The sequence below is a fragment of the Macaca fascicularis genome, chromosome 6 (assembly GCF_037993035.2).
Source record: "Macaca fascicularis isolate 582-1 chromosome 6, T2T-MFA8v1.1".
Taxonomy (NCBI): domain Eukaryota; kingdom Metazoa; phylum Chordata; class Mammalia; order Primates; family Cercopithecidae; genus Macaca; species Macaca fascicularis.
The window spans coordinates 175,238,012-175,257,388 of NC_088380.1; the positions used below are offsets into that span (position 1 = coordinate 175,238,012).

The 19,377-nt window shown below is 40.1% G+C and overlaps 1 protein-coding gene across 2 annotated transcripts in view; it reads left to right on the plus strand.

Annotated features, from left to right (window-relative positions):
• The first annotated feature begins 240 nt into the window (after nucleotides 1–240).
• RARS1 (arginyl-tRNA synthetase 1) overlaps nucleotides 241–19,377 on the plus strand; it is a 34,790-nt gene continuing 15,653 nt past the window's right edge. The window contains exons 1-9 of one of the 2 annotated variants that reach the window (XM_005558475.4): nucleotides 241–313; nucleotides 2,082–2,216; nucleotides 6,401–6,589; nucleotides 7,632–7,740; nucleotides 8,269–8,369; nucleotides 9,329–9,450; nucleotides 11,560–11,680; nucleotides 14,902–15,031; nucleotides 16,354–16,458. In XM_005558475.4, coding sequence (XP_005558532.1) covers nucleotides 269–313; nucleotides 2,082–2,216; nucleotides 6,401–6,589; nucleotides 7,632–7,740; nucleotides 8,269–8,369; nucleotides 9,329–9,450; nucleotides 11,560–11,680; nucleotides 14,902–15,031; nucleotides 16,354–16,458 — 1,057 coding nt within the window. In that variant the 5' untranslated portion in view covers nucleotides 241–268. The remainder of the gene's footprint in view (nucleotides 314–2,081; nucleotides 2,217–6,400; nucleotides 6,590–7,631; nucleotides 7,741–8,268; nucleotides 8,370–9,328; nucleotides 9,451–11,559; nucleotides 11,681–14,901; nucleotides 15,032–16,353; nucleotides 16,459–19,377) is intronic. The other variant, XM_045394496.2, reaches the window with a different exon arrangement.

Here is a 19,377-nt window from a genome sequence, read left to right on the forward strand (position 1 = left end):
CTGTCCTAGTCTATCCAAGAACAGTGCAGCTCTGGCTCGTCTCTGCTCAATTCCTCTCCCCTCGCCGAAATGTCCCTGAGCTGCAGCCTAGCTCCCACACGACACCCTCGCGGGTTCTCCCCGCAGTGTCTCCTGGATCCCGCCAGGAGGCAGCAGAGGCGCCAGCACCCAGTCCGGCGGGACAGCGGACCGGAGGGGGTTTCCGCTTCCGGGAGAGACTGACCGTTTCCGCTTCCGTCCACTTGGCGAGTGAGACGCTGACGGGAGGATGGACGGATTGGTTTCTCGGTGCTCCGCGCGGCTGCTGCAGCAGGTTTGGACGCAGGAGACCGGCGGGAAAGCCTGAAAGAGATGGAACAGGCTCTGGCTTCTGCCCAAGCGGCTTCGGGGGCGGGACAGCTAGACGAGGACCATCCTGGTCGTCTCAGAGTGGGGCGGCAGGGTCCCTGTGGGAGCAGGAAGGGTTGGGAGAGGAAGCACCCATCATTCCAAAGCCCGTGTGACTGTGATTTTCAGCGTAATGGAAGGTCCCCACACTCTCCCAGGCCTCCCCCAAGCCAGCGTCTTCGGTGGGCTGGAGCCTGGCATGTTCAGAACGATTACCTCCCCACAATCCACCTCTTCTGCATACACACGTGCTTTCTCAGGGGATGCGGGGAGATAGACAAGGCGGGAGGGAATACGTTCAGAGCTCTGGGTCTTGGTTTGCAGCTCAGCCGCAGTTCTTTCCGGGTTACTGAGCGAGAGGATTCCTAGTAAGCCCATGGGGTGATTTACTATCAGACCAACAGAGTTTTCTCTGTGCCCTCAACATTGGTCGGGAAGGAGCAGCCACACCATATACAAGTGAAAGCGGAACAATACCATTACCTTTTATGCCCAGATGGGGAGGGATGGTAGGAAGATAGTTCACAGCACTGTATCCTGTTACAGCTTTATACTTAATCAGCAGTCACAGAGTACAAGTTAGTCGAGTAAATTGGCAAGGTCTTCACATTTCTGAGCAATGTGTTTATCGGTATGAAGTTATAAGGACTGCCTCACTGGGTTGTGATAATCATGAAGATAATTTCTGAAAAGTGTTAAGCTCAGCTCCTGGAACATACTGTATGCTCATTTATGGCAATTTGGTTTTGGCTGTAGCTATCTCCCAGTAAGTAATCTGAAATTGCAGGTGAGGAATCTTCCCCTGAGTTTTGCAGTTAAGTTGGAAGCCTTCTTTCTTTCTGAATTGACATGTCTTTAGTTTTAGGTGTTAAAGTACAAAGCCTTGTCTGGTCTAGTCTAGGACCTGACACACTGGAAATAGGAAGAAATGGGCAAATTGTTTAGTCCGAGAAAGGGTGAAAGGCAGACCCTCGAGCTATTTTGAATGTGACAGAAGACATTTGGTTTTTTAAGAGTCCCAAGTGAGAAGATTTGGGAATAAAAGCATGTTGGTCAACCTGAAACTTAACTAAGTACTCTTGCTAAGTCAGAGTGTCTTATCGAGCCAAAGAAAAAAACTAAGGATATGAGACATCCCATTATATACTTACTCCTATTCCGGTCTCCCAACACACATGTGTTTGTGCTTAATATTTTCTTTTTCTTTTCCTTTCTTTTTTTCTTTTTTTTTTTTTTTGGAGACAAGAGTCTTGCTGTGTCAAGCAGGCTGGAATGCAGTGGCATGATCTTGGCTCACTGCAACCTCCACCTCTAGGATTCAGTCAATTCTCCAGCCTCAGCCTCCCAAGTAGCTGGGATTACAGACATGGGCCACCATGCCTAGCTAATTTTTGTATTTTTAGCAGAGACAGCGTTTCGCTGTGTTGGCCACGCTGGTCTTGAACTCTTGACCTCAAATGATCCGCCTGCTTAGGCCTCCCAAAGTGCTGGGATTACAGGCGTGAGCCACCATGCCTGGCTAGTATTTTCTTATTAAGGATAATATGCTAACATCAGCAAAAGTCTCAGAGGAGAAAAAAACACAGCTCATCAGAGGGAACATTAATGATTCCCATGGTCTATGCCATGCCTTGCTAGAGAGGGGAAATGTGGAAGTAAGTTTATGGACTGAAAAAAGTGCTTTTTTTCCATAGGAAGAAGAGATTAAATCTCTGACTGCTGAAATTGACCGGTTGAAAAACTGTGGCTGTTTAGGAGCTTCTCCAAATTTGGAGCAGTTACAAGAAGAAAATTTAAAATTGAAGTATCGACTGAATATTCTTCAAAAGGTGAGTACTTTGGGTTCCAGTTTTATCCTCCAGTTTGAATTATTATACCTTTTTTAAAGCCTTTGTTACCAAAGATTCTGGAAGTATATCCTATGGAATTTGGAAAAAGGAGCATAGAAACCCTATTCTTTTCCCTGCATTAGACAACTTAGGACTGAGGTAGTTGGTGCAAATAGTGAGAAGTTGGTGTTGTCCTGTCTTTCAGGACTCTTTGAAATGTTTCATCCTGCTATTTGGCTAACTTTAGGTAGGGTGAGGCATTTCTTTTTAAAAATTTATTTATTATTTTTTGAGACAGGGTGTCAGTCACTCAGGCCAGAGTATGGTGGCATGATCACAGCTCAGTGCAGCCTCAACCTTCAGGCTTAAGCAGTCATCCCACCGCAGCCTCTTGAGTGGCTGGGACTACAGGTGTGTGCCACCACATCCAGCTAATTTTTTTTTTTTTAAATAGAGATGGGGTCTTGCTGTGTTGACCAGCCTGGCCTCAGAATTCCTGGCCTCAAGCAACCCTCCCTGTCTTGGCCTCCCAAAGTGTTGGAATTACAAGTATGACCCACCGCACCCAGCAAGGTTGAGGCATTTCTTTCAACAGTTTATGCCCATGCCTTTTTTAAAAAAACATATTTGATTTTTAAATCATTGCCTCTATCATAAAGGAAATATTTGAAAATACACCTACATATTTTCTCTGCCCTAAGTTGGTTATTTTAGTTTTATTTTTATATCTTACATAATCATTTGGGTTTGTTTCCACCTGGTATTTCAAAACTTTTTTTTTTCCCTGTGAAGCTTGTGCTATATTTATTTAATGGTCTCATAATTTAACAGTGTTTATCAATTTTGTTTTAAAAAAATGAACTTACGGCCGGGTGCAGTGGCTCACTCCTGTAATCCCAGCACTTTGGGAGGCTGAGGCAAGCGGATCACGAGGTCAGGATATCGAGACCATCCTGGCTAACATGGCGAAACCCCGTCTCTACTAAAAATTGCAAAAAATTAGCCAGGCGTGGTGGCGGGCGCCTGTAGTCCCAGCTACTTGGGAGGCTGAAGCAGGAGAATGGTGTGAACCCAGGAGGCGGAGCTGAGATCACGCCACTGCACTTCAGCCTGGGCAACAGAGCAAGACTCCGTCTCAAAAAAAAAAGAACTTGCTGCAGTTTTTTGGTCTGCCTTTAATATTTGGTGATGACATATCCCAGAGTGTTGACCTCATTCCCGTAACAATTCTCCCATGTGTATATATTACTCTCAGACAAACTGCGCTGGCATTACATCCTTTTCCCAAAGCTGATTGATTCCATTTACTCACCTTAGACTCTATGTGCCCCACTCCCATGACGTCTCTCATATTACCTATTTTTATTTTTTTATTTTTTTGAGACAGAGTCTCGCTCTTGTTGCCCAGGCTGGAGTGCAATGGCACGATCTCGGCTCACCGCAACCTCTGCCTCCCGGGTTCAAGTGATTCTCCTGCCTCAGCCTCCTGAGTAGCTGAGACTACAGGCATGCACCACCATACCTGGTTAATTTTGTATTTTTAGTAGAGACAGGGTTTCTCCATGTTCATCAGGCTGGTCTCGAACCCCCGACCTCAGGTGATCTGCCCGTCTCAGCTTCCCAAAGTGCTGGGATTACAGACGTGAGCCACCACGCCCAGCATCCATATTACCTATATGTGGTCTGCTAGGCTGGAGTCTCATACTATCTATATGTAATCTGCTGTGCTTGTCTTTGAGTCTTCTAAAATCACAAAATTCCTTTTCCATAGAATCTTCTCAAAAGAATCTCACCTTTCTCGTTATGTCATTTATTCTGCACTTATATATGTTTAATTCTGTTATATTTATTTTAATTCAAAAGTATTATTAAATGTCTAATATATGCTAGAGACTATAAGGGAAAAGATACAAAAGGAAGTACAGTATTTTCTGGAACTCCTCACCTCAAGTAATCCTCCCACTTCAGCCTCCCAAGTAGCTGGGATGGAAGGATAGCATATTCTACAACACATTTTTTCCTGTAATGCAAATTAGCTCTCATATAGATAGGAGAATGCTCTTAGTGTATTGTGGAAGGCATATTGGTTCTTTGACAAATACTTTGCCCTACTGAATGAGCAACTGAACACAAGGTACACAGCAGAACTAAAAACCACAGAGTAATAAAGTACTGTGTGTGATGGCCATTCACCCTGTTGTCTCGCCCTGGTTCACTTTGGCCACATGCTCTGACTTGAAAGCATCACATATGACACTGGTAGAGACAACTTGTTGAATTGATTATAATCAGATAGTAATTTGCATAGTGCCAAAACTTAAGCACAGATTTCGTGTGTATAGGTACACACACATACATATGTACATAGTGGTACTCCTATCCTTTAAAAATAAAAAATTGAGGCCAGGCGCAGTGGCTCACACCTGCAATCCCAGCTCTTTGGGAGGCTGAGGCAGGTGGATCACCTGAAGTCAGGAGTTCGAGACCAGCCCGGGCAACATGGCAAAACCCTGTCTCTACTAAAAATACAAAAATTAGCCAGGGATGGTGGCGTGGGCCTATAATTCCAGCTGCTTGGAAGGCTGAGGCATGAGAATCACTTAAACCCAGGAGGCACACCTTCATGACTTGAGCCAAAATCGTGCCACTGCACTCCAGCCTGAGCAACAGAGCGAGACCCGGTCTCAAAAAAATAAAAATAAACAAAAATTTGACATTTATTATAGCAGGTTTTGGGTATAAGATCATAATCTAGGCCAAGTGTGGTGGCTCACACCAGTAATCCCAATGCTTTGGGAGGCCAAGGCAGGAGGATCTCTTGAACCCAGGAGTTCAACGTTATAGTGAGATGTCATGCCACTGCACTTCAGCCTCAGCAGAGTGCACAGTGAGATCTTGTCTCTTACCCCCAACAAAGAAGAAAAAAGGATCATATCCAAGTAAGTTTGGTATTTGCTGTTGGAAATCTTTAGATTGGTAAAAACATATCTTCCTTAAGTATGTTACCACAGAGAGGAGTCAGTTATTGATTAGCTACAAACTTGAAATCAGGTTTTTTAGTGAATTTAAGAATATAATTTCTTCATATGATAGAGAGGGATGATGAGGGGAGCATAAAACTTGGACTCCATTCCAATAGACCTGAGTTTGAATCTGGCCTTTTCCACTTATTCTGTCTTGTCTTTGGCAAGTTACTTATCTGTAGCCCACATAGAAATAGTGTTAATAGTAACAAACTCAATTTTATTATGTAGATGGAATAAGATAATGCATATAAATAAAGCATTTGGTTCAAATCTTGACATTACATACTCAAATATTAACTTTTGTTATTGTTATTATTTTATACTGTTGACATTGTGATGAATATAAATTTATGATGAGCATAAAATTGTGATGAACATTTTGGTGAACATAAAATTGATGAACATAAAGGCGTATAGGCAATATATTTATCTTTCATTTAAAGCATATTTGTTCATTGACTTTTTTTTTTTTTCTTTTTTTTTGCTAAACTGCTGTATGGCAAGTAGTGCTAGGTGCCAGGGAAGAGAGCCATGAATTAAGCACTTTCTGTGCATGCAGCAGTCTAGTGATAGAGACAGATAGTTTTGTGAGGGCATGATAAGTGCAGTAATAGAATTATATGCCATCTTCAGTGACTATATTCCATGGGAAAACAGGAGGTAGTAGGTCTAATAACAGTAAAACAGAACTACTGGCTTTTCTGGTATATTGATATTACCTACTTTGCTCCCTTTTATTTCATGCCTTGAACAGGTCAACATTTTGATGGACATCATGTATTTTTTTTTTTGTTTTTTGCCCATTGAGTTTTCACTTCCAATATTTGCTGTGAAATTATATTATTTTCTCAGATTTGGAGAAGCTGAGAAAAGGTTTCCGTCAGCCCTTTTAACTCCCTCCTCCCAGTCTCTGTTCTGCTAAAACAAATGCAAAAAGTAAGACCTCAGGGCATTTCCCATGGATGTCTTAGATGCCGTGGGATGGACTTGTCCTGCTACATGTCTTAGAAAATCCCAGATGTGAGGGCCTCACACTATGAGTACGTTTTCTCTTTTGGTTCTTAAGATATTTGAAGGTTTATACTCAGAATACTTGGAGAAATCGTGTATGATGATGGTGTAGTACATTGTTGACATATTTCCCTTCTTTTCCTACAGAGTCTTCAGGCAGAAAGGAACAAACCAACTAAAAATATGATTAACATTAATAGCCGCCTACAAGAGGTATTTGGTCATGCAATTAAGGCTGCATATCCAGATTTGGAAAATCCTCCTCTGCTAGTGACACCAAGTCAGCAGCCCAAGTTTGGAGACTATCAGTGTAATAGTGCTATGGGTATTTCTCAGGTGATGTATTGTCATGACTCCTGGTTATTTGATTTTTTTAAAGTATTATTATCATCATTACCATTTACAGAAGTAATACTATTGCAAGTTGTGTCCTTAGTGAAAAGGACATTTGCCACAGTTTGAAAAACTTGAGAAATGTTGGGGGGGTATATGTGTTAACTTTTTTTTAGGCACAATTTTTAAGTTTTGGTTAAATTTTATATGTCTTCTCAATATTTAAGGGCAATCATTGGTACTCTTTCGTTTAGGTATTTCCCTCCTGCTGTGTCCAGGATTGCTGTCTGTTGTTGATGAGTGTTGGGAGGTGAAAAATTAAAATAAACCATTTACCAGTTGGCATCCCAATTAAATATTTGATGTAACTGTGATCTTTGAGCCAGGGTTATATATTCACCTTCAAGCAGAGGAGTTCCCCGTTTTAAATAGCTGCATTGTCTGATGTGTTTGTGGTTAACTGCATCTGGCTTGGGTCTTTCTGTTTTCCTTTCTTTGCTGAATTGGAAAGGGTTACTCTGAAGAGTCCAGGTCTTATTGTGTTGTTTATTTCTCAAGTGTGAATATTGCACACCTTCATGACTTGAAAATTAGAAATGTAAATATGCTGGAACCAGGCTTCATAACTGTAGACTTTGTTAGGTCATCATTAAAAAGTTTGAGGTGTTGTAATCCCAGCTACTAGGGAGGCTGAGGCAGGAGAATTGCTTGAACCCAGGGGCAGGGGTTGCAGTGAACCAAGATCATGCCACTGCACTCCAGCCTGGGTGACAGAGCAAGACTCCGTCTCAAAAAAAAAAAAAAAGTTCCAGGTATGTATGTGTGTAACGTATTTGGAAATAGAGATCATGGAGTTTGGGCACTTTTCTATTCCTCTTGGCACTATTGATACTTTAATCTGTCATTCATAATGTGATTGGACTTCTCTGCTTCTGCCTTTTGATGGTTCTTAATGTAAAATGCATCTCGTGCCTTGTCAGGTGTGCATTTCCGAGTAACTTGCTGAAATCTGTTGTGTAATGAATCGTTTTATATTGTGTTGTAGATGCTCAAAACCAAGGAACAGAAAGTTAATCCAAGAGAAATTGCTGAAAACATTACCAAACACCTCCCAGACAATGAATGTATTGAAAAAGTTGAAATTGCTGGTCCTGGTATGACATCATGTTATCCTTCTTAATAGTTGTATTGAAGATGAGTCCTTTTTGAAGTTAAAAAAGAACACACATTTTAATTACAGGGTTAAAATTTATATACTGAACAAGGTGGTGAGAGCACTGTGGATTGTGATATAGGAAATTGTTAATCTAGACTCAGCTACCGCTTTTAGCTGCCTTACCTTGAATGAGTTACTTTGCCTCTCTGTGATTCAGTTTTTCATCAGCAAAATGAGGATAGATAATGGCAGATAAGTCTTCGGCACAAGGGCCTTCTGTTTTCTCTTGAGAGGCTGAAAGGGAAAGGGCCCTGAGTTAAGTAGGAAGCTTTTAGGAGAAGGGTGAAGGCTTGAAGTAGACGGTGAGACAGAAGCTTACAAGACAGCTTAAGTCAAGGCCACAACTGGTATTGGAATCCTGAAGAATTTTGCCAGAGCCAGGTCAGCGTCTGGAGCAAATCCTTAGGAGTGAGCGATTATTCAAGATAAGACACTATCAGATATTTTTTTCTCTTCTATCCATTAGGTTTTATTAATGTCCACTTAAGAAAGGATTTTGTATCAGAACAATTGACCAGTCTCCTAGTTAATGGAGTTCAACTACCTGCTGTGGGAGAGAATAAAAAGGTATATGTGCAGTCTTCTATTAATATATTAGTATCTTAGAACTGCATGGAACCAAGCATGGTGGTATGTGCCTATAGTCTTAGCTACTAGGGAGACTGAGGGAGGAGGATTACTTGAGCCCAGAAATTCAAGGCTGAGGTGTGCTACAATTGCACCTGTGAATAGCTACTGCACTTCAGCCTGGGCAATATAGTGAGACTTCATCTCTAAAAAAGAAAAAGAAAAACGAACTGCATGGAAAGTGCTGAAACTGGGAATGGATTTCACTTTTTATATTGAAATTTAATCATTCACATTTGAGATTATGAACATTTATGAAGTAGCCTTTCTCCTGGGTCTAGCATGTTGTGTGATTTTTTTTTTTCCACTGAATTCCACAAGGCATTTGAGGTAGCCAATTGATACACAGATAACAGTGAAATAGAGTGGATAATTTGTATAAATGAGTTTGATTCTTTTTCAGTTAAAAATATACAAGCAGGGCCGGGCATGGTGGCTCACGCCTGTAATCCCAGCACTTTGGGAGGCCGAGGTGGGCAGATCAAAAATACAAAAAATTAGCCAGGTGTGGTGGTGGGCGCCTGTAGTCCCAGCTACTTGGGAGGCTGAGGCAGGAGAATGGCGTGAACCCTGGAGGAGGAGCTTGCAGTGAGCCGAGATCACGCCACCGCACTCCAGCCTGGTGACAGAGCGAGATTCTGTCTCAAAAAAAAAAAAAAAAGTGTGTGTGTGTGTGTGTATATATATATATATATATATATATATATATATAAGCAGATCCTTCATAAAATCAAACATGGTTGAATTACAACCCAAATTAGTGTTTAAGTCTGAGTTTGTTATTAGATGTGTTATTAATGAATGCATTAGAACAAAACGTTTATGCTCCTCTTAAAAAAATCTTTCTCTCTTTATGTTTTTGCCCCTCTTAACAGCCTTTCTCTTCTTGTCTACCCCAGGTTATAGTTGACTTTTCCTCCCCTAATATAGCTAAAGAGATGCATGTAGGCCACCTGAGGTCAACTATCATAGGAGAGAGTGTAAGCCGCCTCTTTGAATTTGCTGGGTATGATGTGCTCAGGTATGTGCTCTTGCCTCGCTTACTGTACTCTTTCCTTATTTTCTTGTTTGGAAAATTCTATAGAACATGAAATGTCTCACTCAAGAAAGAACGTTCAACTAAATCAGTGGTTCGTCAGCTTAGTTCTTTAAGTCACCCAGTAAACTTTTAAAATACGTCCTGAGCCTCTCCTCTGAACCTTTTTTACTATTTTTTTTTTTTAGACTCTTAGTGGAACCAAGGATAAAACACATTCATTCATTCTACAAATGCTTCTTGAGGACCTCTTGTATGCAAGGGGTTTATATCCTAGTAGGGAGAGAAGTAGTAAAGGAACAGGGTATTTTGGGCCTTGTAAGCTATGATAGGCAATTGAGATTTTATTCTAAGTGTCCTGGGAAGCTATTAGAGAGTTTTAGTTTGTGAACAGGGTGATCAAATTAAAGATTAGTCTGGGTACTGTGGCTCACACCTGTAATCCCAGCACTTTGGGAGGCCAACGTGGGAGGATCACTACCTTGGCCAGGAGTTCTAGGCCAGCTTGGGCAACATAGCGAGAACCTGTCTCTCTTTTTTATATTTTTAAAGAAATAAAAATTTTTAAAATAATACAAATAAAAGATTACTGTGGTTAGTTACTGTGAGGAAGCTAGGCAAAGAAGGGAGACTATAACAGTAAGTGTTAGGCTGGGCACAGTGGCTCATGTCTGTAATCCCAGCACTTTGGGAGGCCAAGGGGGGATGGATCACGAAGTCAGGAGTTTGAGACCAACCTGGCAACACAATGAAACCCCATATCTACTAAAAATACAAAAATTAGCTGGGCGTGTGGCACACACCTGTAATCCTAGCTACTTGGGAAGCTGAGGCGGGAGAATTGTTTGGACCTGGGAGGCAGAGATTGCAGTGAGCTGAGATCGCGCTACTGCACTCCAGCCTGGGCAACAGAGCAAGACTCTGTGTCAAAAAACAAAACAAAAAAACGAAAACAGTAAGTCGAGAGGCTATCATCATGATCCACTTGAAAGATGATCTGGTGGTTTGGATTAGATAAAAGCAGAGAGGGAGAGAAGTAGGTAGGATCAACGTATATTTTCTTTTTTTTTTTGGAGGCAGTCTCACTCTGTCGCCCAGGCTGGAGTGCAGTAGCACAATCTTGGCTCACTGCAAGCTCTGCCTCCGGGGTTCACACCATTCTCCTTCCTCATCCTCCTGAGTAGCTGGGACTATAGGTGCCCGCCACCACGCCCAGCTAATTTTTTGTATTTTTAGTAGAGACGGGGTTTCACCATGTTAGCCAGGCTAGTCTCGAACTCCTAACCTCAAGTGATCCGCCTGCCTCCGCCTCCCATAGTGCTGAGATTACAGGCGTGAGCCACCACTCAGCCTCAACATATATTTTCAAAATCCATTGATATTTGGGAACCATTGGTCTAAATTATACTAAGATAATGGTTAAAATGTTAAGTTTTTGCCAGGCGCAGTGTCTCACGCCTGTAATCCCAGCACTTTGGGAGGCCGAGGCGGGCGGATCACGAAGTCAGGAGATCGAGACCATCCTGGCTAACACGGTGAAAACCCGTCTCTACTAAAAATACAAAAAATTAGCCGGGTGTGGTGGTGCGTGCCTGTAGTCCCAGCTACTCGGAGACTGAGGCAGGAGAATGGTGTGAACCCAGGAGGCGGAGCTTGCAGTGAGCTGAGATGATGCCACTGCACTCCAGCCTGGGCGACAAAGCGAGACTCAGTCTCAAAAAAAAAAAAAAAAAGTTAAGTTTTCATAAAATTGTGGGAGTAACCCACATTGGCCAAGCTGTCATTGTTTCAGTTAGCTACAAAATAAACAGATTATAGTCCGCTGACAGAAAACACATTCATTCAGCAAATTCTGGATGCCCACCATGTGCAGCCTCTATTACTTGAGTATGTAGAGCTGAAAGTAACAGACATAGTTTTCATCTCTTACGGAGTTTGCAGACCAGTTGAAGAAACAACCAAGTAAACAGATATTACTAAATGGTGATATACTGGCATGTAAATGTTAGTGGTTCCTAATGGATAGTTCCTCTAATTTAACTTAACCATCTTTATGATTTGAAAAATGATTTTATATTCTCTGATTGGTGTTAGGTTAAATCATGTAGGAGACTGGGGGACCCAGTTTGGCATGCTCATCGCTCACCTGCAAGATAAATTTCCAGATTATCTAACAGTTTCACCTCCTATTGGAGATCTTCAGGCCTTTTATAAGGTTTGATACCATTTATTTTATATTATTTGTGTGTTTCCATTAATCATAATTATCCATTTTCCTTAGGAAACTTAAAATGGTTTTTAAAGCTACTATGGAGTTAAGTGAAAGTTGCTAACAGCCTGAGTAATACATGTTTCTGTATAAGTGACACTCTCTTGAACTTAATTTTTTTTAAATTTATAAAGAAAAGACATTTAATTCTCTCACAGTTCTGCAGTCTGTACAAGCATGGCGTTAGCATCTGCTCAGTTTCTGGGGAGGACTCAGGGAGCTTTTATTTATGGTGGAAGGCAAAATGGGAACAGATCAATTGATAAACATATAAAATTCGTTCACTTACACTGACAGGCCTTTTTGTTTAGTTTACTTACTTGAAAAACTGAATTCTTTTTTATTCTGACATTCATTGCATTTGGTTGTGTGCCTTAGAAAGAGCCGTCCCCTACCTCCAGATTCATTGCATTTGGTTGTGTATGTAGAACCACTACTAGATACCCTACATTTGGTTGTATGTGTGGAAACAGCCATCCCCCACCTGTTAATATGTCATCTTTGCTTTGTTTATTGGCATATGTTAAAAATCAAATTCTAGGCCAGGTGCGGTGGCTCACGTCCATAATCCCAGCACTTTGAGAGGCTGAGGCAAGCAGATTGCTTGAGCTCAGGAGATTGAGACCAGCCTGAGCAACAAAGTGAGATCCCATCTCTACAAAAAATACAAAAATAACTAGCCAGGCATGGTGGTTCACACTTGTAGTTTCAGCTACTTGGGAGGCTGAGGCGGGAGAATCACTGGCGCCCAGGAGATCAAGGCTGCAGTGTGCCCTGATCATGCCAGTGTGCTCCAACCTGGGTGACAGAGCAAGACTGTATTTTAAAAAATAAAATTATATTAAAAAATAAAAGTTTAAAAAAATGAATTCTACCACATTGAATTTAGAGGTTCATTAATCAGAATACATTATAGCACTTAAAATTTTTTGATGTTTAATTTTATGTATTTTGATATTATTAAATGTATGTAAAAACAATTTTAAAGACAAATTTTTGCATCATCCATAATTTTAAAATGCCCAACGTGATCAACTTTCTTTGACTTCTTGACTTATCTATATATCAACATGTATTAATCATTTGTGATTTTAACATAGTTTTTATATTATGTTTAATATTGCAAACTTTTGTGTGTTACTTTATGACTGCATATTTTGTTGGATCAGTGTACCAATGTTTACATTAATCCTTTATTAAATTTTTTTCTATTTTAGAGATGTTTTTATTCAGTAAATAGCTTTGTACACATGGATTTTTTTCCCTTTTTAAAAATTATTTCCTGGCTGGGTTCAGGTGTGATTACAGGCTCACACCTGTAATCCCAACATTTTGTCAGGCCAAGCTGGGCAAAATGCTTGAGCCTAGGAGTTTGAGGCCAGTCTGGGCAACATGGCAAAACCTCATCTCTACAAAAAAAAAAAAAGTTAGCCAGGCATGTTGGCATACATCTGTAGTCTCAGCTACTTGGGAGGCTAAGGTGGGAGTGAGTATCACTTGAGCCCAGGGAGCTCAAGGCTGCAGTGAGCTGTGATCACACCATTGCACTATACAGCCTGGGCAACAGAGCGAGACCCTGTCTCAAAAAAAATTTATTTCTTCAAAAATTAAAAATTAAAAAATTTCCCTATGGGCCAGGTGCAGTGGCTTATGCCTGTAATCCTAGCACTTTGGGAGGCCAAGGCAGGCAGATCACTTGAGTCCAGGAGTTCAAGACCAGCCTGGACAATGTGGAGAGTCCCTGTCTCTACATAAAATACAAAAAAATTAGCCGGGCACACTCCTATAGTTCCAGCTACTCCGGAGGCAGAGGTGGGAGGATCACCCAAGCCTGGCAAGGTTAAGGCTGCAGTGAGCTGTGAACTTACTACTGCATTCCATCCTCAGTGGCAGAGTGAGACCCTGTCTTTAAAAAAAAAAAAAAAAATTCCTTATGGTAGAAGGATCATAAAGATCATAATTTCCTCTCAAATATTTTGATTAATAAATTTATTTTAATGTGAAATGCATGTTTTCTGTTAGTTTAAATTCTTAGGCATTTTCTTTATGACGGAGAACCTTTTAAGAATAGGATTCCTATATTAAAAAGCAAATATTTGTGGGGATTTTGTTTTTGTTTGCTTCATTTTACTTTCGGTAAATTTTTTCTGTGGAAAATAAGCTAAATATTTACTGGCATGAGACTGGAAAAGTAATGTTATAAACATCTTTTGGAGTTCTGCACTTTGAATATAATGAAGCAGATCTATTAATGCAAGAAATTGTTTGTATAAATAAATTGCTGAAATTTACAAACCACAGTAAAGAAAAGCCATTTCCAATTTTTGATAAAACATATATGTGTATTTGCAAAGAAATATCTAGATTTGTTCACTAAATGTTAACACCGGTTAATTTGAGGTGAGAGTAATTATTTTTAAGTAAGTATTGCTTTCAAAATAGAAATAAAACAATGAAAGCAACTTTCTTTTTAGTTAAAAAAAATAGTAAGTTAGCCAGGCACGGTGGCTCACACCTGTAATCCCAGCACTTTGGGAGGCCCACGTGGGCAGATCACTTGAGGTCAGGAATTCAAGACCAGCCTGGCCAACATGGTGAAATCCTGTCTCTACTGACAATACACAAATTAGCCGAGTGTGATGGCGTGTGCCTATAATCCCAGCTATTTGGGGGCTGACGCGTGAAAATCGCTTGAACCCGGGACACGGAGGTTGCAATGAGCTGAAATCATGCCACTCCAGTCCACTCCAGCCTGGGAGACAGAGTGAGACTCTGTCTCAAAAAAAAAAAAGAAAAAAAGAAAATTCATTCAGGACCACATCCAAAATGGAGATTGGAACACAGAAGATTCAGTCCTACCTGTTAGCTATTCTGTACTAACTCTTCTTGAACACAAAAGTATTAGCTGAAGTAGACTTTTGTGAATTGGAAAAGTGTAAAGAAAACTGTGGTGAGATTTTTGTACTTTTCAAGAGAAATGATTTCAGAGTTCTTTGGCATGTTCATTTGTAACAGTATTGTCAACTATTGAGGGAGAGCACTTGTTCTGGTGTTCTGAGTTTGTACTTTCTCACTGTGTTTGTGTAGAAATGTGTAAGTTCTTTTTCTAGAAATACAGGATTAGATCTTTTTACAAACCTTTCTTTTTAAAATATATATACACACAGGAATCTAAGAAGAGGTTTGATACTGAGGAGGAATTTAAGAAGCGAGCATATCAGTGTGTAGTTCTGCTCCAGGGTAAAAACCCAGATATTACAAAAGCTTGGAAGCTTATCTGTGATGTCTCCCGCCAAGGTGAGTTTCTGGGCTTTGTTCCTTCATCCAGCAAATACTATGCATATCATTTCCTTGAGTCTTCATTTTGATTTGACTCTGAATGATATTTTAACCTTATGAGGACAGGCAAATGGATTTTTTCTTAAATGTATTTCTGAAACAACTAATAAATTTTGAACCTGCCATAGGACAGGCAGGTTCAAATTTTAACTTTCTTAGAAGTCAACAAAAATTAATTAGAAAATAAAGTGGAAAATAAAAAGAAATCTTATTCATAGTAGCAACAAAACCTATAAAACAGGAGCACTTACTTAGGAATGAATTTATTCAGAAATGTATAGGACCAAAATGATGAGAAGTACACACTGAGATGTAATGGAATGTTCGGATAGAGTGCCGTGCCCAGCTCCCTCAGTCTCCACATTTATTTATGGTTTTAAGTCAATTTCAAGTTTTCTAACTTGACATAATAGTTTTAAAGGTTTCTTTGAAGAGTAAATGGGTAAAGAACAATCAGTAAATCTTTGAAAAAGACGACTAATGATGACTGGCTTGCAGCACTAGGTAATAAAATGTTTTATAATTACGATAATTAATACTATGTCACTGATGTATTGCTACATAGACAGGTAAGTGGTTTAAATCAGGAGAAACCACAAGAAAATTCAGTAAATATTTGATCACTAGATAGGAAGAATTTTTTTTTCCTTTTTATTTACATTTTTTTAAGAATTAATTTTTAAAAAGTTATACAAGAAGGACATGTTCCTTATATAAAAAAGTATATGTAGGCCGGGCGCAGTGGCTCACACCTATAATCCTAGCACTCTGGGAGGCCGAGGCAGGTGGATCACCTGAGGTCAGGAGTTCAAGACCAGCCTGGTCAGCATGGTGAAACCCCGTCTCTACCAAAAATACAAAAATTAGCTGGGCGTGGTGGCACATGCCTGTAGTCTCAGCTACTCAGGGGACTGAGGCAGAAGAATCACTTGAACCCAGGAGGCAGAGGTTGCAGTGAGCTGAGATCGCGCCACTGTACTCCAGCCTGGGTGACAGAGCGAGACTCTATCTCAAAAAGTAATAAAAAGAAAGTAAATGTAGACAGGAGAAAAATAAAATTATAGTCCCACGATTGTTAATATTTTGATGTGTATCTTACCATATTCTTTCCCTTTTTTCAAAACGACAGCATGTATATAATGTTCTATATCATACATTTATGTAATTAATTTCCCTTTAATATATTTATTAATAAATTTATTTCAATATAGGATGCATGTTTCTTGTTTTTAAAAAATTCTTATGCATTTTATTTGGTGGCATTTTATTTTTTTCCTTAGAGTTTAATAAAATCTATGATGCATTGGACGTCTCTTTAATAGAGAGAGGGGAATCCTTCTATCAAGATAGGATGAATGATATTGTACAGGAATTTGAAGATAGAGGTAGGCACTCTTCTTTTAACTTTTTCTTATGGAAATTTTCAAACATAGACAAAAGTGGATAGAATTTATAGTAATGCCAGCTTCACATACTCATCGTCCAATTTCAACAATTATGGGTACTGACCAACCTTATTGTATCTACACGTTCTTACACTGCTTCCATCATATCATTCCATCTATAATGACTTTGGTATATGTCTCTGAAAGAACAGTCCCTTCTTTCTGCCCTAAAACCACAATGTCGTTATTGACAAGAAATATATATATATATATATATATATATATATATATATATATATATACATAATTTTTTTTTTTTTAACAGTCTTGCTATGTTGCCTAGGCTGGTATGGAACTCTTAGCCCCAAGTGATCCACGGCGGCCTCCCGAGTGCTGGGATTATAGGCATGAACTACCATACCCAGCCAATAATAATTTCTTAATACCATTAAATAGAGTTCAAATTTCCCAAGTTGATTCATGAATTTTTTTTTTTTTTTTTTCTTGAAACAGAGTCTTACTCTGTCGCCCAGGCTAGAGTGCAGTGGAGTGATCTCAGCTGACTGCAACCTCCGTCTCCTGGGTTCAAGCAGTTCTTCTGCCTCAGCCTTCTATGTAGCTGGAATTACATGCGTGCACCACCACACCCAGTGAATTTTTGTGTTTTTAATGGAGACGAGGTTACACCATGTTGGCTGGGCTGGTCTTGAACTCCTGACCTCAGTGATCCACCCGCCTCAGCCTCCCAAAGTGTTGGATTCATGTTTTATTTTTTTTAATCATTTTTTCAAAGTCTGCATATAACATTTGTTTGATATGTATCTTAAGTTCTGTAACTCTGAGGTTTCTCCCTCTTTTTAAATTTATTTTATTGTTGAAGAAACTGGGCCATTTGTCCTAAAGAATTTCCCATATGGAACTGTTTAGCATAATTCCTTGTGTTTCTCTAAAGAGGCTTCATTAGATTCTGATTTATGTTTTATTCCTTTTTTTGTTGTTTTCTTTTAGTTGCAAGAACGCAGGCAATGAGGTGGTGTCTGGTTGTCTTTTTGTCATATTAAGATTGATTAGTGAGTTCAAGTATTGTCAGCTGGATCTGTCCAGAAATTTCCCCATCAGACTTCTTTATTGGTTTTATTAGCTATTTATAACCATGACTTTGATCCATCACTTCATTGGAGGTTAGGAAATGGTAGTGTTCTGTCATTTTTTCTCTATTTGTTACTTGGGATTCTCTTATGCTGAACTTTGTTACAAATTATTTTGGTTATCCTCAGGTATAATAAGACAGGTAGGGTAGTAGAAGTGCTTCTTTTTTTCTTCTTCTTCGTCATCAATTGCAGAATAATAGGTTTGTTTCTTAGCATCTCAAAGTGAGTTGTTTGATTTTAACCTTATTGGTTGGGCTTTTAATGTGTTTTATATTTTTCAATCAGTTGTCTTTATAATTTTTGTAATGCTCAAATTGTCCCATTTTGGCTAAGTAACTTCATATTTTTTGTTGTGGTTTTGTTTTTTTTCAACCCTTTTGGTAGTTACTTAATTGCTTTCTGGTGTACAATATTCCAGGCCCATTTTGTACATTTCCTGCCTCAGACCTGAAATCAACCATATCTCTATGGAAGCCTGTTTCCTTGAATGGAAGTAGTATTTTAATAACAGTCTAGGGCCTAGGGACCATACTTTTTAAGATGATAAAATTTTGGCTAGGTGCAGTGGCTCATGCCTGTAAGCACAGCACTTGGAGAGGCTGAGGCAGGAGGACCTCTTGAGGCCAGGAGTTTGAGACCAGCCTGGGCAACATAGCAGGACCCTTTTTCTACCAAAAAATTAACGAAAGAAATAGTTGGGCGTGGTGATGCATGCCTGTAGTTCTAGCTATGCTTGAGCCCAGGCATTTGAGGTTACAGTGAGCTATGCTTACACCACTGCACTACAGCCTGGGCAACAGAATGGGGCTCTGTCTCTGGAAAAAAAAAAAAAGAACCATGAGAGAGAGAGAGGTCAAACACAGTAGCTCGTGACTGTAATCTCAGCACTTTGGGAGGCCGAAGTAGGAGAATCACTTGAGCCCAGGAGTTTAAGGCCAGCCTGGGCAACAAGGTGTGAGACCCTCTCTCTACAAATTAAAAAATTAGCCAGGTGAGGCTGGGTGTGGTGGCTCACAGCTGTAATCCCAGCACTTTAGGAGGCCAAGGCGAGAGAATCACAAGGACAGGAGATCAAGACCATCCTGACCAACATGGTGAGACCGCATCTCTACTAAAATACAAAAAATTAGCTGGTGTGACGCGCACCTATAGTCCCAGCTACTCGGGAGGCTGAGGCGGGGGAATCGCTTGAACCAGGGAGGTGGAGAGTGCAGTGAGCCGAGATTGTGCCACTGCACTCCAGCCTGGCGATAGAGTGAGATTCCATCTCAAAAAAAAAAAAAATTAGCCAGGTGTGATTGTGCATTCCTATGGTCACAGCTTCACGAGAGGCTGAGGCAGGAGGATTGCTTGAGCCCAGGAGGTCTAGGCCACAGTGAACATGTTCACACCACTGCACTCCAGCCTGGATGGCAGAGCAAGACCCTGTCTCAAAATAAATAAATGCAATTTTTAAAATATTTATTTTATGAGAAAATAGGCACAGAGAAGTTAGTAGCTTCCCAGGGTGACATAGCTAATAAGTTATATGTCTGAGATTCAAACTTAGCCAGTCTGGCTTCAAAGCTCGTGTTTTTAACTACTATTTTATACTGCCTTTACATTACCAAGCCTCAATTTTCTAAACTGTAAGAAAGCAGAGAGTTATTTACTACATAGGGTTATTTTGAAGGTTAAATTTAAGGACTTAGCGTAGTACTTGGCACATAGTAGCACTCTTATATAGCTGCTACTGTTACCATGTTCTTCCTGTACCTTCTTGCATCCA